The sequence below is a fragment of the Stegodyphus dumicola genome, chromosome X1 (assembly GCF_044657685.1).
Source record: "Stegodyphus dumicola isolate Sdum_Otavi_A_Nest chromosome X1, ASM4465768v1".
Classification (NCBI taxonomy): Eukaryota; Metazoa; Arthropoda; class Arachnida; order Araneae; family Eresidae; genus Stegodyphus; species Stegodyphus dumicola.
In genome coordinates, this window is record NC_140780.1 from 84,452,125 (window position 1) to 84,478,112 (window position 25,988).

Consider the following 25,988-nt stretch of genomic DNA (forward strand, 5'->3'; position numbering starts at 1 on the left):
ATACAGGTTACACATGGGGAAAACCACGAAAATACCCATGCAGCCAGCCCGTTCACGGGATTCGAACTTTGGACCGAACTACCAGTGTTCAGCGTCTTTACCGCTCGGCCGCTGGTGGGCATCCATGGGAGAAGGTAAGGTTTCATGCCCTGCACTCTATCAAGATTTAAACAGGCTAAGAGGTTGTTTATAGAAGAAACTGAATTTTGTCACAAGGCATTTTTAAAATTCATTGTTTCAATTATACGATTCCCATGAAATCAATGCAACAATGTAGTTGATACTTCTCAGAATACCGAAAGCCACAATCTAGAAAACAAAGTTTAATAAATAGCTTTATTTTAAGATGTTACGTGATTAAATGAATTTCAAAAAGTACAATTTCAAGTTGCATTATTAAATCATTGATGAAATAACATTCGATTTTAGTCAAAAAACAGATAATTGCCAACAAATACAGAGAAGAACATTCAAATTAGTTTCCTATCAAAGCAATGTAAGTGCTCCAAAAATGCATCGTAATAGACATAAGATGATATAAAGAATATTGAATGTTTATTTTAAGTATCATACTACTTCTTGACCTAAAATGGCACTGTCAAAACATTCGCAAAGAAAATCCTTCAACTGGAATGAAAATGAATTACAAATGTTTCAAAATCGCCATTCAGTCACATTTTCATCGGACTGAATTTATTGAAAATGTCATGAATTATCAACAGTAGTTATGATTTGCAAATGAATAATTCTGTCCAGTAGCTGCATACGTAGTTCAAGGATTTTTGAAGTTTATGCCACTCACTCATGCTACCATGTTTTGGGCTGTCGCTTTAAGATCCCTTTCGAGGCGAGAAGTGTCGTCTATCATCAGTTCTTTTCGTGGCTCTGACCAATGGCTAGGATTTGGGAAGTCATCAGTATCTTCATCACCAAAAGCAGTGATTAGAACGTTAACCACCGTAATAAGAAAGATCAGAATAACGATGATATTGTTGGTGACATTGGCTACATTCTGCTCTTTTCTGTTATTGATGTTCCAACGACCGACGACTACCAACAGAATGCCAACTAAAATCTGTAATTATAAAAGATATTAGTAATTAGATTAAATTGGATTTCTGAATTCACATGTCAGTGAAATTTAAAATACCTAATCCAAAGCATTATTCAGTGACATACAGTTTACAAATTAAACATGAAAATGGTCTAGCAACATTTTTTTTTAAAGTTTATATTGGTATGCTGTGCGATAATAATAACATCAGCCCTGGTGCATGCCTTTATTTTAACGATCATAGAATAGGCAGAATTTTAGATTAAATAATCAATGCAACAGAAGTGAAATCCTGAAAATGTATTTTATTGAGCTTTGTAGCAGTTCATATAAAAAGCGCAATATACATAAATATTTTATACACTAAATACCAGTATCAGGAAATATACAGTATATCCACGGCAATTGTTGAGTTCTACGATTAAAAGTGAAAACTCGTTTTAAAATTAAGCTGAGTTCCATTAATTATGGAAAGCATGACAGTGCTCCGTGTTGTAGAACGAATGGTTTCAGAGGAGGATTTTCTAAGAGAAATTGTTGTATTCACGTTATACAATGGTTAAGAAAGGGGGAGGAATACTGTGCAGACAGCCAGTTTGCTAGAAGCTGATCCAGGGACTACTAGTATTTAGCGGTCTTATCGACTCAGCACAGGAAGCAGCTTTACGATTTATCTGCTTCCAAGGACATATATGTACATACACAAATTTGTTGGAAACAGCAGTACTGACTTTCACCTTTGTATTCATGAACCTAGGAAGGTTTGGTTTGGTTAATTTGATTACGGCAAAGCCTCGAGGGTTATCTGCCTCAGGGATGCCATCGTGGAGGGTTTTCTAAGGGAACCTGGTTCATATACAAGTTACACATGGGGGAAGACCACAGAAACGACCACGCAGCCAGCCCGTTCGCGGGATTCAAACTTTGAATCGAATTACTAGTGTTTAGCGATTTTACCGCTCGGCCGCTGGCGGGCCGAACCTAGGAAACAATAAACAAAGACTGTAGTGGTCAGCCTTTGTTAAAAATCAAGTGATCGTCGTCCATCTCACAAGTATTCTTTAATAACATTTCAGTCTTATAATTAAGCCATTAGGTGATAAAAATCACAGACCTAAAGAAAGAACTTCAGGCCAAAGCCCCAACCTTCAGCCCAAAGAACCTCAGTATTGCAGTGAACAGGATAGCACCTGTCGCGCAAGGGGACTTAAGGCCCGTCCACACGAGGACGCTCCCGACGTAGTTGACGTAACTTTTTTGACGCCGGCGTAAATTCGCAGGACGCAGAAGACGTGAAACTGAGTACGCTCCTGTTCAGCTTTTTCGCCCGCGAAGCGCGCGTATAGCCAATAGCCGACCGAGTTTTTATCACGTGTCATAATCAGAAAACCTTCTTGCTTACCCGTTTCAATATGGCGTCAGAGCCACACAGAGGTGAGTTTTTGCTTAGAAATATAACTGTATACAGCAATAAAATAATCAGCATTGTTCACGCCATTTTCAGATTTCTCAAACCGTACATATTAGTATACATTTAAAATTCTCATTAAAGGGGAAAACTGTATTCTTATAAAGCAATGATCCGACCAGTATATCCATATGCTTCACCTATTTATAGCACCGTAAGTAATAGGAACCTAAATAAATTACAGTTTCTACGAAATCAAAGTTTCTGCCTTACAAAATTCTCCTTAATTTTATAAATATTGGCTATATCATGTGTAATAAAAAGCTCTATAAATATCCCAATATTAAATACACCAAAAACTAACTTCAGCAATATAATAACTTCTAAAATAAAGCAGTTGACTGTGAAAGAGTATTCAATAAAATACAATTACGAAATTTTGGAGGAAAGTTACAACTTGTGTCATACAGCAATCATTTCTTGAAGTTTAATTAAATTACCTTTGCAGCGACTTCTACTTGTTACATTATTTTTCACAAACACTGCTATCACAGAAAGCTGAGTGGTCAGCGCGCTGCTTTGGTAGCGGAGGAATGGAAAGGTGGCAAGTTCGAACTCAGCCGTAGACGGTACAATTCAGTTAGCTTTTCTCATTTTGAAACGTGTTTCTTATATTTAATCATGAATCATTATATTCTTATTTTACCTATTATTATTGTTTTCATTTCTTATTTTATTCATTATTATTATTGTTTTTAATTTAGTTTAAAAATGTGCAATGCAAATAGAAATCCTTACGTAAAAATATATCTGCACCTCTTTATCATATATCATCTATAAATTCTCTCTTATTTTTAGTTTATTGCATATTTTATCATGCACATAATTTCTTATAAACTGTCCAAAGTTTGAACCTCATTCTAAATTCAAAAATAAATAAAAAGGAAAACAAAAGACCAAGGGAGAGCGAGTTAAAAAAAATATGAAGTTGGTTTTATTATATGGTGGATGGTGTATATAAAGAGAATTAAGTAATTTAATTCTCTTTATATACTGTATTCCAAACCAATTTTATAAATCCTAATTTTCATACGATATAGAATCTGCAAGTCTGTCAAACTGGTCGATACTCATCCTGAAGGAATTAAAAAACAAGTAATATGCCCCCCCCCAAAAAAAAAATTAAGTCAATTCCTACTTAGGTCCACAAAGAAAAGTTTAAAAATGCAAAAATAAATAAATAAATAAAAATACAAACATATTTTTTTAATTAAAAATTTAAAAAAATTTAATATGTGAAAAAGCTGTATTAACATCAAGTGTCATTCACTGCAAGTTTAAAAAATTGTATTTGAACTTGAGTGGATGAATAAAAAGCATTTTATGTACTGAAAATTTGAACAGGATATACAGAGAGTGTGAACTAATAGTAGGAATTTAATAATTCCAGATATTCCTTTCGCAAACAAGGCACTAAAAAAAAAAAATCTCTTTGAACAGGTCGCTCTAAATAAATCTTTCGGACTCATTCTTGCCATTTTTTTGCGGTTTTGCCTCTGCTTAATAATTGCACATAATAGTAAAGTTTCAGCTATAAAAAAATCATCTGATTCGGACACCTTGCCGCAAAACATACAGAAGAACAGCGAAGTAATAAGATACAGCTCTGTTGACGCTATATTACAGCGTCACGTGATTTTTGCGCAAAATAATTCTATTGGTTAAACGCACTCTTCGCAAGCGTACTCGTTTGGACGCTTTTACGCTGTTAACATAAAAGCGCGTTCGTCAGCTACGTTTCGAGCGTACTCGTGTGGACGGGTCTTTAGAGGTCTTCTGCAACACAGCGGAAGATGTCCACAAACTCAAGAACCATCTTGCACGAGCAGAAGTCCAAGCCACAATCTAGGACAGACAACGTAGGAAACCACGTTGCACCCTCCACAACGTGCCAGATAGCATTAAGGCAGAAGATCTCATTACTGAGCTCAGTTCCACAGCAGGAGTTCCAGAAAGTACACTTAAAGCCCTGTTTAGACTTAAAGAGCGGAGAGGCAACAGGGTACGATGGATCGTGGAGTGTGAGCCATCCAGCTTCCACGCAGTTATGTCCACAAGAAAGATATTCACTGGCTGGAACGTCCATAACATCACAGAATCAGGTATAACATCACGGGTATCAGAAGATGCTACAGGTGCCAGGAACTTGGTCACACGCAAGATCAATGCAAGAGCGGGAAACAACACTGTGCCTTCTGCGCCGGCAACCATAGAATCCAGGAATGCTCAGCAACAGAGCCAGAATGCATTAACTGCGGGGACGCATACCATAGACACGGTACCAGGCACAACTTCTGCCACCCAGCATATAGCGCAGATTGTCCCGAATACCAGCGTACTGCCCAGTACATCCGCAGCATCACTCCAAACTGCTGATTCTCCTGCTCCGCACAAAACTCTGGGAAGTATAATCAACAGCGGAACCAGACACACCGGAGATACCACCAAATGCATCCAAATAAACCTGCAGCGTGCCCAGGCAGCTACGGCACAGGCCATTACCATTGTAACAGAACAAGGCACAGACTACCTAACCAGGAATGGCAGAGTTGCTGGAATACCTCTGAAATGGAATACCTTGCAATTGTTTGTCATAAAATCTTGTCGATTAGGTGGATGGGGCTGCGCCCTATTTGTACCTTCCAAAAGGTTAACACAGAGCATCCACCTCGACCCATAATACGGTAAATATAAAAACGGTTCTCCATTACAGCTATTACAAAATGTAACAACACTCTTAGTCTTTCTACCAGCTTCTGTTGCATTTTTATCATAACATAATTTACAATATTTTCGTACTTTAGAGGCTTTTCCCGGTTTTCTTCGGAGTTTATGTTGTCGTTTTCTAGATATTCTTGCATTTTTGTTCGACGAAATGTCTTCTTTTTCACAACTTGTTGCTATCTTCTACCGCGATACGAATCACTGGCCCTACATTACCAGCGCTTTCAAGAGAAGCGCGTGGCCTGAAAGGGATTGCCTAAAACATACGCGTGGCGCTCAACGTGTTAACACTCTTGGAACCGATACAAGACAGTCTAGTAACATGGTCATTTATACAGATGGCTCCAAGATTAATGATCAGGTCGGGTGCGCCTACGTGGCCATACAAGCTCGAGTTACTGTAACAGAATGGAAAGGGAAGCTGCGTGAACACAATAGTGTGTTTCAAGGAGAAGCTGTGGCCATAGCTCAAGGCCATCCGCTCAATCAAAATCTTTACAGAGCCTCGATCAAAACTGACAGCCTCTCCTCTCTCCACGCTATTAGCAATCCGGAACATTTCTCGGCCATAATCACAGAAATTCAAAATGATCTACTTGAGTACCAAAATAGGAACATTAGAATAGGTTGGGTGAAGGCCCACGCCGGCCATGACGGAAATGAAACGCCTTGCTAAAGAGGCTGGCTGCCACAAGAGAAGCACACACACCCATGTCAACATCCCCTGGCCTATTTCCGACCTGAAAAAGTCACTCAGACTCAAAGCTACGGCACAATGGCAGGAAGAGTGGGATTGCAGCACAACAGGCCGCAGGACTATCATTTTGGGTATGTGGACCCGATGCGGTTAGTCACCAACCCACAGCTGGTCAGGTATATTACCGGACACGGCCCATTTCCAGAGTATTTCCACAGATTTGGAATCAGTGAAACAGATAGAAGTTGCACATGCGGAGAAGTAGGCACTCCGGAGCAATACCTTACCAGCTGCTCACTCACCACTGCAACGCACATCAGATTTCCCATCACAAACCAAACCCTTTCCGGAAAATCAAAATCGTAAAAACAACCTTGTATTTAGCGTAGGTATAATGAAACACTCAATCTATTTCGAGGGCAGCTAAAGGTCCCTCCTCATCAGGAGAAAGAAATACCTAGAAAGAAGAAAATAAAGGAGAAGGAGTCACAGAAACACGTGGTACTTATCAGCACTGCACGTGGTTATAACTAGATTTTTAATCAGAGTTGCACTGGCCGCCTACTTTTACTGAGCCAGGCTATCTGATCGAGCATGAAAAATTAGCGAAGTTAAAATAGGGAGCGGGGGGGGGGCAAATGCACCTTACGCTCAAAATCTGAACTTCAAATAATGGAAAGCAACCACTGAACGGATTTTTATACCCTCTGGTAGTACCAAACTATAGTAGAATCCATTTCCCATCAAAAAAGACATTCCACTGTTAGAAATAATATTAATGACCTTGTCGTGCTTCCATTTTATCCTTCTGTTAGCTATAAAATTGCACAGATTCTCCAGAAATTCAATTTTCAAGTCGGTTTCTCCCCTATTAATAAAATTCACCCTTCGATTCTAAAAGATTGCGTTTCTGTCTTGAATTCTTGGGGAATTTATACGTGTCAGTGTGGTTTAAGACATATCGGCCAAACGAAAAGAGCGTTGAAGTTTCGTATCAAGGAACATGAATCTTATGTCAGAAGAGGCGAAATTAACAAGTCTTCAATAGCGTATCATAGTTGGACTTTTAACCATAATTTTGATTTTGGATCTGCAAAAATTATCCAAAAGGCTTCTTCCATAGGTGAATTGGATTTTCTTGAGGCTTTTCACATTCACAAAGATTTAGCAGGTTTAGTTAATGATTTGAAGTCCAATCCAGTTCTTCCTAATGCCTTTAAAATTCTACTATCTTAATTCAGTTATTTTTGCCGATAGATGGCGTTACCTCCTCGCGTTTGGTACTACTAGAGGGTATAAAAATCCGTTCAGTGGTTGCTTTCCATTATTTGAAGTTCAGATTTTGAGCGTAAGGTGCATTTGCCCCCCGCTCCCTATTTTAATTTCGCTAATTTTTCATGCTCGATCAGATAGCCTGGCTCAGTAAAAGTAGGCGGCCAGTGCAACTCTGATTAAAAATCTAGTTATAACCACGTGCAGTACTGATAAGGACCACGTGTTTCTGTGACTCCTTCTCCTTTATTTTCTTCTTTCTAGGTATTTCTTTCTCCTGATGAGGAGGGACCTTTAGCTGCCTTCGAAATCGATTGAGTGTTTTCATTATACCTACGCTAAATACAAAGTTGTTTTTATGATTGATTTTGATTGTCACATTAGCGTGTTTCTCTTCTAGCCCTTTCCGGAAGTTTCTAGTGAAACAACGACATCTAACAATTAAGATTAGTAAGATGGAAAAACCGTCTGGATTGGATAAGGACCTCTGACAAGTCGTACAGTATTATCTTAAAATATAAGAGTACTGGGTCTGTCCATTCTAATGAATCATGTATAATGTATCTTATAATACTACGTTTGTATTCAGTGAGTGTGAATTCATCATACATGAGAATAATTCAACGTATGTTTATATGCAGATGTAATGTACTCAAAGTATAACGTAATGAACTCGAAGATGAACGTAATCAAGTATAATTCCCTATATATGTGAATATTTCAATGCATATTTATATGTAGATGCAATGTACTTAGAGTATAATGTGTATGCAATGTATCTCTCATGTATGCATATCTACTTATCTATACATATGTATTTAGTATTACCATGTACGTGTTACGTATATCTAATAGGTGACTAAGTATCCAAGTGTACTCTTCATAATTATGATACGCGTAAAGCGTATCAGTGCGCAATGTGCACCACTGTATCTACTTACCCAGGAATATGTATATATTTAATTTATTGCTGTAAGTATAATATGTATTTAATGAGGCGACCTCATAATACCTAGGTCACTTCATTATAAACATAACGTATGCGTATCTACTTATCCATATGTATTATTTATTTACCTCTGTATGTGTATTGTGTATCCAATGTAGGAGACTTATTTATACGTTAATTCATTATAAGCATCATGCGTACTTATTCATCTATGTATATTTTTGTTACATATATTTTCCCTATATATGTAATGTGTACCTCGTGTACATGATATACTCAATAAGCTGTATATAATATACTCAATATAGCTGTATATAATATATAATAATAATCAGCTGTATATAATATACACAGGCTGTATATAACATACTCAATACGGAATGCAAATTCAATGTGTATCCAATAACAATGTGTACCTATACCCAATGCGTATCTAAACGCGTATGTGTATTTAATAACGTATGTGTAATTACTCATCCATGTATATGTTTTAATCTATCTACCCCTGCATGTGTAATGCGTTTCCAATGTAGGTGACCTCATTTATTTAAGTCAAATCTTCAATTATTATTCAATGCATAGCCAATGTACGTGTACCTTATATCCATATATATGTATTTATTTATCTACCCCAGTATGTGTAACTAATAGATGACTATGCATATCCAACTCTTTCTAATAACTATATGTGTAACGTGTATCAATGCGCAACGTGTGTAATAACTTACTAACCTAGACTGTATACAATACACTCAATGCGCAATGCATATTCAATGTTTATCGAACGTATGCGTACGCACTTTATTCATGCAAATGTATACCCCTGTATGTATAATATAGGTGACCTTATTTATCCAAGTCAAAACATTATAACCTTCATTATATGTTTCTAAGTATGCGTGTTTACCCAATCATGTTTATGAATTAATTTAATTACCCCAATTAGTGTAACGTCTGGATGTACTAAATGCATAATGCGTCTCCAACATGCATTTAATATATGCATATTTATTTATCCCTGTATCAGTGTTTCTTTACTTATCTATGCATGTGTAATGTTAGTGTAATCCAAGGTATAGGTGATTTTATATATCCAAGACAAATCATTATGATCATAACATTTTGCGACGAGTCCTGTATTCTCTACTATGTGCTAATGTATTCTGAACCGCATAATGTTATGTATTTACCCTGTATTATATTAAGTAGCTACTGCATATATATGTAATGTATATAATCAGTGTTATATCATGCGTATCAGTGTTCATATTTCTATGCATATTTTAAACGTACTTCAAGGTATATTTTAAGCAAGTCATATATTGTCAAAGTATTATTCAATGTAACAATGTGCGTAACTATAATTTGTGCGGTAATTATAATTGTTATCAAGATCACCGTAGGAAATCTTGTAATATGTATCTTGAACGACGTACAAGACCCTGTATTTATAAATATAAACAATGCATACTAAATCGGCAAGGCGCCAGTGTGCCATCTTCTTGACATCTGGGGTTGTTCTAGTTAATGCTGGACGTGGTGCTGTACTGATTAATGAGTACGGTAGAGGCACAGTGCCCACGTCCCCCGTCATTTGTACTTGTGCTTTAATAACATTTTCGTTTGACACACAAACTGTGCATTAGTTCTTGTGCTGAAAACCTTTTTTTATTGTTTTTTTAACTTAATTCAGAAATAATTTTAGCAATTTTTTCGTAACTTTTGTATATACTGGCCAAATACGTGTCACTTATATATAGTAATTTTTTGGCTCATGTTCTGTTCTTTTTCTTTTACCAATAACACACACACACAAAAAAAAAACTTTACTTTTTGTATAATATGTAATTCTGAAATACTCATTCCACTTTGAGAAAAAACATAGGTAGATAACTTTTTCCAAAGCAGAGTTAAAATATCCGTTGACTAGAGGATAACTATATTTGATACTTTTGTGCTTATCCTAAGCAGATGCAATCGGAATTTCGTTATTTTACTCAAAATTTACTTCAATCTAAAGTTGCATTTTTTTCCCCAATTTTAAATTTGTGTGCTTTTTATCCAGTTGCATGACCTGATATTCGGAACTAGCAGCAAGGTGTTACGAAAACAATAACTTAGGTTTATATTATTAAACGCAATTTCGCTCACAAAAAAATGCAACATGCACAATATACTAAATCGAATTAAAATTTGCAAGCTGTATGTCTTTGTGAGTGACATGAAAGGTTGCAACTGCTAGAAGTATCAAATTCCTCACTTTAGTCATTCGGGGTAATCAAGATTGTAAAGAAATGGCGGAGATCGTATTACACGACTTGTGTTTTCCGTATTTTATTTAAGAAGAGGTAGTCAAAAGAATTGCTTAAATGGTACCAGTATTGAATTTAGATGCATAATTTCGGGCAAAGAATGTAGAACAAATAACGTACACAGCCCATGCTCATCACAGTTACATCGAGGCATGACTACTAACTGACCCACACTCTCAATCATTCAGCTAAATCCTGACTTAAATCCCGTCCAAACCTTCAGAGAAGGAACTTGACAACGCGGTAAAGAAACACGATATAGTGATTCTGAAGCATTTGCAAAGGCTTCTTCTAGAAGAATGGGACTTTTTTTTTTTTATAAAACGACTAAAAAATTACCAAATAGAATTAAGCCTGTTATTAGAAACGGAGTATTGACTACATTTTATTCTGATATTTTCATCACTGTGCTTTCACTTTTGTTCTTCATTTTGATGGGTTGAAATGTTCTTATTTTTGTAAGTTTATTAATTTGAATTTAACATTTTGTAGTTATTATAATACTCTAAGGGATTACATAAATAATATACAAGTTTTGATAAAAATAATGGTTTTCATAAAATAGTTCCACACTTTTTGAGAAAATGCATAGTGTGCCTCTATTTATGTCCCTCACTATATATATATATAGAGAGAGAGAGAGAGAGCAAGCCTGGATCTGGGTTTTCTGGCGCCCGTGCAAAATTTGCGGTGCCTATATTCAGCCGTCCTGTGTCCCTCTAAATTCTGAAACATTTGCCGTTCCTAAAATGCTGCCGCCCGATGCTTCTGTCCCTATAAGTGGGAAGAAACGGAAAATAGAGTAATGAAGCTTATTAACTATTGCCCATTATATTCCACTTATCGTTAAACATGTTAAAGAAGACCGTTAAAATGTTTTTTAATGCTTTATGTCACATCGAATAGGCTTAATAATGTCCAAAAAAGCGGACAAATATTTCTAGAGTTTCCTTTTTACCTATTTTCTTATTCTTTGTTCAAAATGTATGGTATCTGATCTGTAAACTATAGTTTTGCCATTTCAAATCTCAACAAAAGCTTCAAATAATATATTGACACCGTTTGATTTAAAGAAATTCAAATTTCAGTGCTTTAAAAAAGGCTCAAATCTTTTCCTTAAAAATCCGAATACTGACGACAGAACTGAACGAAATTAACAGAATATTTATAATAAAGAAAAATTAAATCTTTAACAAACATCGGTAATAGTTACCTGTAATACCATGGAGCTGCCTATCAAAACCAGGCTGATCAAGTAGTAATCATGAGTATCAGCTGTTGCCAAAACATGCTTCAGTTGAGATGCATTTGCTGTTAATAAGGCGATATCCATCATCCCTTGTGCTACCGTCTTTCGAGTAGCATATATATTGGCATCTAATGGACATTTATCATGACCTTCTCGCTAAAAATGAATATAATTGTTACTAGAGTCAGTGGTGAGCAAAATAATTATACTTAGTTACAGAATCACTTAGAAAAATCGAAACGGTATACCAATTTTTACAGCTTTACAAACGTCTGATGCACTTTTATGAAAAGATATTAAAAGGTATTTTTTCAGTTAATATAAAGCCCACCAGTGGCCGAGCGGTGGGCTTTATATTAGTCGCTGAATACTGATAAGTTACTAATAAGTTTGATCTGGGTTCGATTGTCATCGAAAGAGCTGACTGCATGCGTAATAATCATATAACCTAACTCAATCTAGCTAACAGTTAACGTAAGAGATCAGAAAATGGTTTTCGAATTTGCATAAAAAAGAAATGTGAATATTCCGTCCAGTGTTTATTTTATGTCATAATTGTGAAAATATAAAACTAATTATAAAGGAGGATACACGTATAAGGTAATTTTGCAAGGCGGCTTGGTTGCCTAAGAGGAAGCAGAGTGGAGCCAAAGCACACAACAAATCTCGACATTTGGCATCGGATTGACCAGTAACAAAAAATTGTAGCAATCTAATCGATAGAACCAAAGTTCGAATATTAAATAGATGATCTCCAGCGTCTCTCTTTCACATAGCCAGACACTGTACCTTTCACTATTAAATCTTTACGACTCACTTTAACGTACCAACTGTAATCCTAACCTCTAAATCGTCCACAGCGTTTTCGGTCGCTCTTTTCTCAGTTTAAGATGGTTAAACCTAAGTATAGATATGCTACTTCTATTTATTTTGAGAGTATATTTATCATATCGTTCTTTCTTTCGGTATTCATTCTCACGAATTATTTGGTATGATTTGATAGGTTATTTGAAGACATGGAAAAGCGCAAAGACTTTCCCCATATAAATTAATGATAAATTAATTTTTTTTCCATGCCATTTCGACTTCCGAAAAATCTCACGGAGGTAGGGAAAAATTCGTAAAGAGGGAAAAACCGCATTGAATGTGAGACTTCGTTCTACAAATGGAATAAAGAATATGAAGAAAAGCTTGCTATGAGAAAAACACGCGGAAATTAGAGTCTTCTGGGTAACTGAATTTTCTTTGTGGTTAACAGATTATTATTCATCTACCAATTAATCAGCCAGTATTATGTTACTCTGCAGTTTTCTTAAAGTAATAAATGGATCATCATTAATGCCTACAGAAAATGTTGGAAATCCTGGTAAAAATAAACTAATGATCAGCCAACATGGTTATGCTTCAGCGGAGTTATCGAACACTACCATTAAAGTAAGAATATGGCTCAGTTGCCACTTTTTCTATGCCACAAAAATGGTAGCAGAATGAGAAATTGTACCTTAATACTACTAGTTAATGGAGGAAGTTTTAAATAATTACACCTAAAGCTAGGAACAAACTATTTCCTTAAATAAAAAATCACGTAATCCCTTAATAAAATTATCCAAATAATATCAAAATTATTAGATATGAGACAAACGTTAATTTTTGTCGAATTCGAAGGTTCTCGAACTTTTTGAATTTTTCACACAAGAACAGTAAAACAATGCAGAAGGGGAAAAATGCTTTGTTTTCAAATTTTTAACTAAAGCAAAATATGGAATCTCTAACTATTGAAAAATTGAATACAGGTTTAAAAAATACTCCTTAATTTATTTAGAAGATACATATGAAATTTAATAATTAAAACGTTTGAATTTTAAGATTCATTTTTTTCAATATAATTTGACAAAATACATTTCAATAAAAGTTTTGATTTTTTACAGAAACGTTTTACCGCGAGTACATATAGACGGGGAGGGAACAGGTAAACCTAAACATGAAACATTAAATTCTCAACAGAATATAATAAGGTGGTCTCAGAGTTGTCATGAAGTCTTGGTGATCTTACATACATGAAACGGCAACAACCGTATTTCTTTTTTTTTTTTATTGGATACTTCAACTGGACGTCAATAAAATTAATTTTTCAACATGTAAATAAACTAATTATTTTTTCTGCCTCTCTTTTTGCTGGTTTGTTTTGAGTTAAAAATGTTTAACGGATTATTAGGTTAGAATTCGAAAGATTCCAGTTTTCGAAACTGAAATCTTTTTCGAAATTCCTGCGATTAGAAGGCCCTTATCTCTAAATATTATCATAGTAGACTTCAAGCATTAAAACAGCAAACATAACTTTAAGCCATAAGTACTACATAAGGTTATTAGATATTTTCCGTCGAACATCATCCAAACTAAGTTAATACGTCTGTGACGTATTAACTTAGTCTCTTTCACTATGTATTATACGTCTCTTTCACTATGAATGATGAGTCGCTACAGACAGGATAGCGACAGGGTATTTACGAAAGCAAAATGTAATATATTTTGAAGGGTTCAAAGCAAAAGTTAAGTAACTTAATTTCTTAAAAAAAACTAAGAGAATGTGAGGAAGTGCAAAGTAGCAAGTTTTAAAAGTTCTAAGTAAAATATTCTACATTCATAGACCTTGCCCACACCGCGCGTCTTGGCTTGAACCCAGGATGTTTTACCAGCATTTAATGGTTTTAACCACTCCGCCACAAGTGACCCACTCGCCTCTTACCAGGTGTATATTCCTAAATGTTTCATAAACATGTCACTAGTTTATCGCATCATAGGTAACTACTATTATACTGTACTACAACTATAATCAATGAGCCCAATGCTCAAACTCGATACTCATTATATAATGCTGTATTTTCTATATTATTTCTACACGATACACGTTTTCCCTACAAGATTTAAGACCTAAATTACAACTATATTCTAGGTTAGAATTTTTATATTTCTTATAATGAGTATAAAATTTCCTAAATACCGTATTGAGATTGGGGAGAGCGTACACAAATATTCCGTAATTTCTATAAAATTGATTTTTTAAATTCTAAAAATGCAAAAACATTAATATTTGCATCCTTTAAAACATTTCTGTAAATGGAAGTACATGCCTAGGACAAACGGTTGCGAAAATACAAAGGCCGGGTAAGGACTTTCGTGGATATGATGTACAGGGTTATCCAAATTAAACTTCCCCAACTCAAAGGCCTGTGCAGAGTGTTGTATGGGTCATAATGTGATGAAATTTTAAAAACAGGCACTTCAGATCATGCGCTCGAGATTTATTAAACAAAAAAAATTAGTACAAGAAGTTGCCGATAGGTGGCGCTGCAGACCAACAAGACCTTCTACAGATGTTCTATATGTGTGCCGTGGTTCTCCACAACTCTTTCCATTCGCAAAGCAGTGTGTTCCACAGCGGAACGCAGTAAGTCCACATTAATTCCACGAACATGTCGAATAATTGCGTCTTTTTTTTAGTCTTTCAAGGTTGCTGGGTATTCTCGGTAGACCCGATCCTTTAAGAATCCACATAACCAAAAGTCGCATGGCGTGAGATCAGGCGAGCGGGGAGGCCAAGCTGTAGGGAAACAATGGCTGATCACACGTGCATCGGTAAAAGTTGCCACGTTATTGCAGTTCAGGGATAACAAACACTGTCAACAAGTCCTGATACCGTTTTCTTGTGACAGAGCAGGTTTTGAACCCTGTTGGAGTCACCTCTTCAAAAAAATAAGGGCCAATGACGAATGTTGCAGTGAAACCGCACCACACAGTAACCTTTGGAGGGTTCAAGAGCACTTGATGGATTGCGCGCGGGTTTTCACTTGCCCAAATGCGGCAGTTGACCATTCAGGTGAAAATGGGCCTTATCCGTTCAAAGGATGTTCCACGGCCAAGCAGCATCGACTTCGATTCTGCCAAGGAACTGCAAAGCAAATGTTTCCCGAACTACAGGATCCCTGTCGGACAGCCGATGGCGACTATGGATTTTGTAAGGAAAATAACCGAGGATTCGAAGCATCACACGCCAGACGGTCGTATAGGCATATCAACAGCACGAGAAGCAGTTGGCACACTGACAACACCATGTGGCGATTGGCTAGTGGGGTCCACAACCGCCAAAGCAATGTCTTCTATGCGTGCAGATTCCACAACCTGTCGTCCTCTACCTGGTAAAATTCCCAGCTGTCCCGTTCTTTCGAACTTCTTCATCATGTCTCGTAAAGCGCGTGGTGTCATTGGTCCTCGGCGTAAGATCTTCAGCCGACGGAATGCTCTTATCGCAGCACAGGAGTTCTTGTCATTCTGGTAGAAAAGTTTCACTAGCAGAGCTTTGTCTTTCAAAGTCGCCATTGTGCATCAGCGAGCTGGAAACAATTGCTGGTGTAAGGCCTGTCTTCCACTTTTTTAGGGCTCGTCTTTTGGATACATTGCGCAGAAGCTTTATTTCTGCAAATCACGTTGCTTCAATATGCACATTACTAGTGTTACAGCGCCACCTATCGGCAACTTCTTGTAATAATTTTTTTGTGTAATAAATCTCGAGCGCATGATCTGAAGTGTCTGTTTTTAAAATTTCATCACATTATGACCCATACAACACTCTGCACAGGCCTCTGAGTTGGGGAAGTTTAATTTGGATAACCCTGTATATACATATGAGGGAGTCTTGTATGTAATCCTTTTTATAATTTTAGGAAACATTCAAAATCGCAGGCTCATGATTCAAAACATAAAGCAAAATAAATGCATTAAATTCAGAATATGAAGCAAAATAATACAATCACAAGCAGATAAAAGAAGACACTTGGCATTTCCGATTTTAACGCAAGTTTTATTTAAGACACAAAGGATGTTCCGGGTGGTTGGGCGGTTATAAAGAGTTAAAATGAAATGGGACATTTTGCTGAATAGAAAAAAAAATGCAGAGATGCAACTAATAAAACTATTAAGATCTTTCATAGAATTTGTCTAAACAAAAAATGAAATTAGCATTTTAATGTTAATGCATACATCTCTCACTTTATGCATCATTCATTTAAGCTTTTTTTTTTTTTTAAATCTCCATATACGTAATTTTAAAACTATTCCGAGACAAATCCTTTCTGTGGCCCAACAGAAACCTGTTTTTGTGTGCGAGTCATAACAGATGCGAAGAATTTGAAAGGTCTTCCTTGAAGAGAAGAAAAACGTGAGCATGGAAAATAAAAATTGCAGTTGAAAAATAATTTTTATAAAAAACTTAATTTTGAATGAAATTTTCTTCAGAGAATAAATTATTGCTAATAAAGATAAAAAAAAAGGCTTTAGCAGTGCAAATTAATCAAAGGATTTCGTACTTCTTATTCAAGCATAGAACTGTTGCTTCCCTTTCATTATCGGATTACGTGATGAAACATCCGATGAAGCCGGAAAAACGCGATTTCCGTCAAATCTAGATTGCATATGTATTGAAGAAGATCAAAGCATGACCTCGAAAGGGAAATGTTTCATCTCTAATTGCTAAAAATATCCTTTATAATTTTCATTGCTGAAAAGTTAGTTCGATGTCTTGCATGCGACATAAATTTAATCCTCTTTTTTCAACTTGCCTGCAGAACCCTAGAAATAGCATTCTTATGTCAGAAATCCCGATATAGATGTTACCGATTCATCAGACTATTTTCCTATTCATTCCTATTATTTCTTGTGGACGGCTATAGTTCTGGAGAAACACCGTTTTAAATCATTTGTTTTTAAAAGCAACTTTCCACCGGTCATATAAAATTACTATATTTAGCAGATTGCTATTATAATTTCTACACATGAGTAACAAGACAGAATAATGCGTAACAGACATGTAAAAAAATAATAAACATAGTCAACTTAAGTTTCTACTCTGATATCAGCTGAGATTTTTTTTTTTTTTTTTTTTCCAATGGCAGATTGTTATCAGTTACAGTCTAACACAGTCCGTTAATCTATAAAAGACCAGATGTGGTGGTCTCTTTATTATGGAGGCACGTAATAGGTGGGCCACCAACGCCTCTTATGAAGGGACGGACAGTTACAACCATGCCTTCTCCGGGTTTCGAACCTAGACCCTTCGGTATCGCAGTTAGGCTTCCCTAACCACTATACCGTCTGGGAGGCTTCAGCTGAGAATGTACATAAAATTTTTAACTTCTGCGAATTTTCTTTAAATTAAAAGAATCGATTTTACGCAGTAAAGTGTGTTAATTCTCGGATGTAACAAGTAAGACATCAGTTTATTCACCCACATGTGCACAATGAATACTTCTAAACAAAATTCTGTATAGCTGTTTTTATCTAAAAGTTCAAAAGATGTTATATTTTAATGGAATACGGTAAAGGTCTCGAGGACTACTGTTTTTATTTAAAAGTTCAAAAGATGTTATATTTTAATGGAATATGGTAAAGGTCTCGAGAACTACTTGCCTGTTGCAGGAACACCTTCGTGAGGGAATGACTAAGGGAAATTGGCTTGCGTGTACTATACTTTTAGACGCAAATACGAAAAAACCCATCAAGCTAGCCAGTTAACCGAGAACTGAATTCGACGAGTGATTAGACAGACCGGTGCTTAGATGTCTTTCCACTCGGCAACTGGGGGGCCTCTTCCGGAGACAGAACTCCTCAGAATTATACGGAATGAAAGATTAAAATGTCTTTAATTGAGCAAATGAATTTTGTCCATAAATGTGAATGCGCTTCACTTGAATAATTAAAAAATCAAATTCTGCAGAAATTTCAAACGCAATCATTTTTTATGCATATATATGTAAAAGAACCTCACATATCATTAATCAATGCAATCATTTTATATACTTATATCAGACAAAAAAATTAACTCAAATCCTTTTCGTAATTATTCTAACCATACATTAAAAATAAGCTTTCAAAATGAAACGAACATAGCATTTTGAAAGTTTATTTTTAATATACGTTATTTAAATAAATACAGCAAATATTATTTAAATAAACAGACTAAGCCATTGCTTTTTGAATTAGTTATGTCAAAGCACGGGCTACCTGCCAGAAATAAGATAAGAGATGCCTTCCTCGAGGACTTTCTTAAAGAAAGTGGCTAATTTTCACATGACTTATGGAAGAACGCTGCGAAATAATGACCATGCACAAATTTCGTTGACATGTTCAGTCGAATCCGCACGATGCCTTCATGGAGGACTTTCCGTAGAAAACTGACTCGTATTCACCTTACAAAGAGAAAGGGATTACGAAAGCATAAATAAAGCCTGTCCCTTAAGCAGGATCGAAATCAGGTCGAACTACAAATAGTCAATGGTTTTAGCCGCCTGGCTACAGGTGAACCATTTCGAGCCACAGTTAAGTTATTTATGCTGTTTGCAAACTACGCAATAAGAGTTACTTTTCAATGTAAACTATGTGACTTCTGTTCGAAACAAGACGATATTACTTGCAAAGAGCATGGCTTACGGATTGGACTATTCGAAAACATACTATCTAGTGCCTAAGAGAAGGTTTACCTTTATAGACAGGTCCACCAGCGGCGTAACAAAATCGCTAGGCACTGGTACTTGACCTGTGTTCGAATACTGGCAAACAGTTTGGCTGCATGGAAATTTCCGTAATTTTCCCCTGTGTAACTTTGATACGAGCCAGTGTCTCTTAAAAAGTCATCCATGAAGGTCTCCCTTCCCAAAGGTAGACAGTCCTCGAGTTGTTTTGCCTTAATCAATCCACGCCTTTATAGACGACTTTCTAACGAAAACCAGCAATCAATTTACATTACACAGGGAAACCTCATGCAACCAGCTCAGTTAATGGGAATACTACCCTGACTGAATTACTAGTGCTTCGTGGTTTTAGCCAGTAGGTTACTGGACAACAAAGTGGCTTTTATGAATAGATTAAGTTACTTATAATAGCAAATCACACCAAGAAATTTTACTTTAGTCCTGGTTTATTATCGAAAATAGCTTATTCACATTACATACAGTGGAAACAGCGGTCCTTAACCTTTTTAGTGGTGAACACCCCTTTGAATATGAAAATAAGCTCTAGCACTCCCTAAAAAATGTGTGTATATTTTTTATTTAAGAAAAAATATTTAATGCATAAACAAATGCCGTGTTTACGATACATATTACTATATGTGTGTGACTTTCGTTCGTGCTGCGCGTAAGCTAATGGACCCAGAACTATAAAATTTGGTACATAGGGTGTATCTAGACAAGATCCAGTGCACCTCGAAGTGATTTTTTCAAAATTCGAATGAGTTTTTTTTTTTTTTTTTTTTTTTTTAATTTTATTTTTTGATGAAATCGCATCAAATCGATAAATCTCTCTGATTCTATCAGCAAAAATAGCACGCAGCCATTGTTGCTGATATAGCACTGTTGCCATTCAAAAAAAATGATGGCGATAATTCTGTGCAGTTTTTAAATTTAATGTTTCTGTTGGATACTGGACGTTAGTCGAGAGGTACTTGGATACCACATGTGTCGGGAGGACGTTTGTTTTCCCGTACATTTAAAAGCCAGAAGAAGGCTGACTGCATAGCAGCTAGTTCATAATACGAGATAGATGTGCTGAGCATGGAGGTTAGAAGATATGGAGTAAGCCCCTCCGATATGTCCCATGCAATGAAAATGAAGCCATAAACCTCGCGGTATGACGTCACGACTTATCGCCGCCGTTTTGTTTACGTGCTAATCGGTGCCGTTTGTAATATGCACGGTCGCCTCGTTCGCATTTTTTTTTCTTTTTTTTTTTTCAACTTTTGAAATTTCTTTCGCACCCCTGGAAATGCTCATTACGGATGAACATTCTACGTATCTGCGCAATCAACTTTTCTACAACAATCTTACACGCACAAACACACATACACATTAATATTTCAATCCAGCATTACAAGAAACATTTATTCTCTGAAGCTTTCCCTAAGTAACTTATATTTATATTTGGGTGTTGCTTAACACATTTCTCAGTTCACATGTATGTAGACGAAAGGTACAAAATAGGTAAGATAAAGTTGCAAACTTTAATTTGTAGTAATCCTTTACCCCCTTCTTGTTCCCCCCATTCTATAAACAGTAGCTTGCTTAAAATAAATCTCTTTAAACTGCACCATTGCCCATTTCAAAATTAATCCATGTTATATGATACTTATGTAGAGTTAATGACGCAGATACTTAAATTATGCTTCATCCAATAATATTAAATTTTCGACCTGAAATCCAAATTAACCAATAAAAATAAAGTGAAGCTTTACTAACATTCGTATTTTAATCTGTGCATTTGATCTTTGCTTCTCTCTGTAATTAGTTTGTTGTCTAGTTTGCTGCATTTTCTTTCTTCAAATATATATAATATTATTAATTTAACTATTCAGATACAGGGAGCTTTTTTTCGCCGATTCAGCTGTGTTTAAATAAAAAAAGTGATGCCAATAATAAAAGTGACAACCGGATATAACAACTGCTACCATCTTTACTGTGTCACCACCATGTTCCATGTCACCGTATCAAATCATATATGATTACATTTCTTGTTTCATTCCTATGCGTTTTGAGTTAGGACTAAGTAAAAAATAAATCATAGCCAAAGACTACAAAACAAAGAAGAGTAGCAGCATTCTGATTCGAAGCAATTATTGATCACTTAGTTTAAAATGAAAAGAATTAATAACTACACTAAAATCAACGTGTTAAATTAAATCAATGAATAAGAGATAAAAAAATACATATAAGAACTTATGTAGGTTTTTACGTAATATTCATATATTAATTTCATAATCGCTGCCTTCTACATAAAATGAAATTATGAGTGCAATTAATATAAAGGATTTCAGTTTTATTAGATTATACTTAGCATGCTAACGCTCTTTGTCCATGGTAAGGGATGCCCTCCTGGATAACTACCTAAAGCTAAACGGGTCGTATTCACGTTACATATGGGCAATGAAAGCAAGCCATGCAAACAGCCCATTTCTTGGGATTTTAAACAACCAAACTACTTATGTGTTCAGTGGCCTCATCTGATAGGCAGTTTAAAGGGCCTTAATATATATGAATATTTAAATCTATCAAGGAAGGAAATTAATTTATACAGATCTAAAATAGTAAAGATTATTTCTAGGGAAAGACTGAAAACTTCTCACCGAAAGAGCAAGTATTCTTGATTGACTGCTCAAAATTAACCAGAATTTTAATTCTCTAAGGTTTTTCTGCATATGTATGCTGATAATTTTAGTAAATATGTAAATAACCTTTGCAGAGTTACTTATAAAAATATTCGGATGTTTTCAGACAGCGAGCACCACACAGTTTTCTCTGTAAAGATATATGCTCCAGCTTGATACATTTAAATCAGAAAGCCCTCTTGGCTAATCTTTGGAATATGGTAACAGGTAGTTTGGCGACATTTTGGTAAAGCGATAAAGGTTACTAGCTAAGACTTTAGCAGTGTACATGGATAAAGTCAAGAGTGTGCGCAATACTATTTTTGTGCAATTCTGAGATTTTTTTTTTAAGTGAAAATAGGTCAACGTGTACATGGATGATACCGTGTATGTGCAATTCTTAAAAACGTGGCATGCTGTGAGCGATTCTACACTTTGTCCCAATTTCGCACCTAATCTTCGTCATGATTAAGCATTTTTGTTCCATAAAAGTTCTAGCATAAGCGTAATTCGGCTAGCAGATTGTTGGGAAAACAATGTTGAGTAAAAAAAAAAAAAGCCTTTACTTCGTGAAAACAAAATGGCGTCCAAACAAAAACTAGCAGGTTGCTGTAGCAGGGTTGGTCGCCAAATTTTCGCCAAAAAATCGCCAAGTTACCATAATCCAAAGATTAACCGCACTCTTTTGTCATCATTTCGGCTATGGCAAGAAGTTTTAAACCTAAGAAATTTATCTCCTGGGTTAGTTATTGCAATAAATAGAGAACGAAAGAAAATCACGAGTTTTAAATTTTAATTGACGATACTCACTTTGAAAACATGAAGTCTGTCATAAGAATAAAGTATTTTTAAAATGGCAAAAAGGCACCGTTGGCGCATTATCTTTCTGAGAAAACTGCTTGGCGCGTGTAAAGCTTAACCCTTTGCGGCACAGTGTCCGGTCTGGACACACCTAAAAATTCCCTTCTGTACGCACAGAAAAATTGAATGAAAAAGGATTTATAAGTTACTATAGGTTACTCTGAACCTTCTTTATTTACAGTAGATGGCAGCTCAACATAAATCATATATTTTAGCCATGTTTAAAGTTTTTAAGACCCTCATTTTTCAAAGAAGTCTTCCAGATTTTTTTAGGGTATTAAAGGAATTGTTTGAAAAGACATTTCTATGTTATATTTTTGGCTGTTTGCTAATATTCTTATTCTATATTAATTTTAAATTTTTACCTTGAAATCTTGCCTAAAAATCTTGCCCTAGGTGTGCCCAGACTGGACTCACCGATAATGTAGAACAACTGAGAGTCTGTATTATTTGTTTCTCCGCATCTCATCGGTCAGTTCATTGACAACAATGCTCGTTTCAGCACTCTTTTCGAAGCTCTATTCAATCAGTGTGCCACTTTAGCCACACCCACAGAATTAAAACAATTAAAACGATAAGTGCTATCTTCACAAAATTTTACTTGTGTACTCCTCTAGGCCTAATTAGACTGCCTACCTTTATATATATATATATATATATATATATATATATATATATATATATATATATATATATATATATATATATATATATATATATATATATATATATATATATAACTGTATAAGCGCGATAAAACTGCCAAATTTTAGTGCTGGAAGATTTTAGTGCTATTGCACGAAAAAAATTGGTTGATCTTTACAATATGGTAACTGGTAGTTTGGCGACATTTTGGAGGCGATAAAGGTTACTACCTGGCACTTTGGTAATAATGTGAGCAGTACTCAGTTCCGATTACGCATTATTTTGTGTGAGGCAAATGAGAGATCATGGGATATGTCATGTGGATTAATGGACGAATTACGGTTCTTTAATCGGAAAAGGGGGAAAATCGGGAAAAAATCTGGAAATTTTGTATTTGGCTTTATTCTGTGTTGTGTGAAACAGTGTTCGTGAATTTTTGGATCCCATGGCCGTAACTAAAGTGAATTCGAAATGGGTATTTATGTATGTATTAATTTAATGTATGTGCTCATTTATATTTTAAGTAGTGTTTTTGAATTTAATTATATTTTAATTAAATGATAGTTATTTTGTAAATTTTATGTTTGTAGGAATTTGGTATACGTTTTAGTTGAAGTAAACGTGCATGGAAATAATATAAATATCTGACATATATGTTCTTTTTACCGGGTTTAAAGATTGAGAAAATTGTCATGTATTTTCGTGAAATTTTTCTAATTTATGAGAAAAAAGCAGTGTACATGGATATAGTGAAGAGTGTGCGCAATGCCATTTTTGTGCAATTCTGGGATGTTTTTTTAAGTAAAAATAAGTCGGCGTGTACATGGTTTAGTGATATTTTAATTAAATGATAGTTATTTTGTGAATTTTATGTTTGTAGGAATTTGGTATACGTTTAAGTTGAAGTAAACGTGCATGGAAATAATTTAAATATTTGATACTAAGTATTTGTAATGCTTGCGGTATGAATTCGTTGGTGACGTGTATAATGTAATAGATGATTTAGAGGTAAAAGTTTTTGGATGTTTTATTTATTTTATATGTGGAAATGTTCATATTTGGAAAGGGTAAATACTTTTTCGCGATCAGGTAATTTCATATATGTTCTTTTTACCGGGTTTAAAGATTGAGAAAATTGTCATGTATTTTCGTGAAATTTTTCTAATTTATGAGAAAAAAGCAGTGTACATGGATATAGTGAAGAGTGTGCGCAATGCCATTTTTGTGCAATTCTGGGATGTTTTTTTAAGTAAAAATAAGTCGGCGTGTACATGGTTTATGTGTATGTGTTATTTTGAAAAACGCGTAAGGAGTATGGTATTGTGCACTTTTTCCCAATTTTGCAGTGAATATTTGTCATGATTAAGCAGTTTTGTTAGATAAAATTTCTAGCATAAGTGTAATTCGGCTAGTAGATTGTTGGAAGAAGTGTTCAGTAGATAAAAAGAAAAGAAACATGTCTTTACTTCGTGAAGACAAAATGGCGGTGGGGAAAAAAAATAGAGGGTTGCTGTAGGAGAGTTGGTCGCCAAATTTTCGCCAAAAAAACGCCAAGTTACCATAATGTAAAGATCAACCAAAAAATTAATTAATCTGACCGTTGTGTAATGTGAAAAGTTAACTCACATGAAAAAAAGATGAACGGAAAAAAATATATATATATATATTAGGAAGTTACAAAAAAACATGATGGATTATAAATGTCAATATATAAAATGCCTATACATAAAAAATTTAAATTATATATATATATATATATATATATATATATATTATTCTGTGTTGTGTGAAACAGTGTTCGTGAATTTTTGGATCCCATGGCCGTAACTAAAGTGAATTCGAAATGGGTATTTATGTATGTATTAATTTAATGTATGTGCTCATTTATATTTTAAGTAGTGTTTTTGAATTTAATTATATTTTAATTAAATGATAGTTATTTTGTAAATTTTATGTTTGTAGGAATTTGTAGGAAAAACATATATATATATATATTATATATATATATATATAAACTTCGACTTTAAGAGGTAGCGTACCGGAAAGGGTTAACTGAAGAGAGCTGAAACACAGTTGTAGTAGCTGAAAATGCGACTTATCAGAAAAGTTAATAATTCTGCACTTCAAATTTTTCATATCTAAATACAGTAGAATTTCAAAAGAAAATTTCATCATTTTAATGGAGTATTCTTTAGAAGATAGTACCAGCCATGATAGAATGAATGACAGTTTAAGTTTCATAAACGGATGATTTCAGAGATATGCATTGCCTTAAAACTGCACATGAACACTGCCTTAAAACTGGAATTCAGAAGCCCAAAAGATATTGCAATTTATTAACTTAAATTTTCACCCATTTACTTTTTGGGAGAAAAAATAAGATAATACTTAGAAAGCATATCTGAAATGAAGTTTTAGTAATTGTACAAATTTCTTTCTACAACTGACAAATATATGTAAATCTTTTGTTTAATATTCGGATTATGGTAACTTCGCGATTTTTTTGGCGAAAATTTGGCGACCAACCCTGCTACAGCAACCTGCTAGTTTTTTTTTTTTTTTTTTTTG

The 25,988-nt window shown here is 35.0% G+C and overlaps 1 protein-coding gene across 1 annotated transcript in view; it reads right to left on the reverse strand.

Moving 5' to 3' along the window:
* Positions 1 to 317: 317 nt before the first annotated feature.
* The window catches only part of LOC118182677 (ninjurin-1-like), a 29,780-nt gene continuing 4,109 nt past the window's right edge, over positions 318 to 25,988 (reverse strand). Inside the window, exons 2-3 of the mRNA XM_035352068.2 lie at positions 11,690 to 11,881; positions 318 to 1,075 (exon numbers count right to left, since the gene is read on the reverse strand). Coding sequence (XP_035207959.1) covers positions 803 to 1,075; positions 11,690 to 11,881 — 465 coding nt within the window. The 3' untranslated portion in view covers positions 318 to 802. The remainder of the gene's footprint in view (positions 1,076 to 11,689; positions 11,882 to 25,988) is intronic.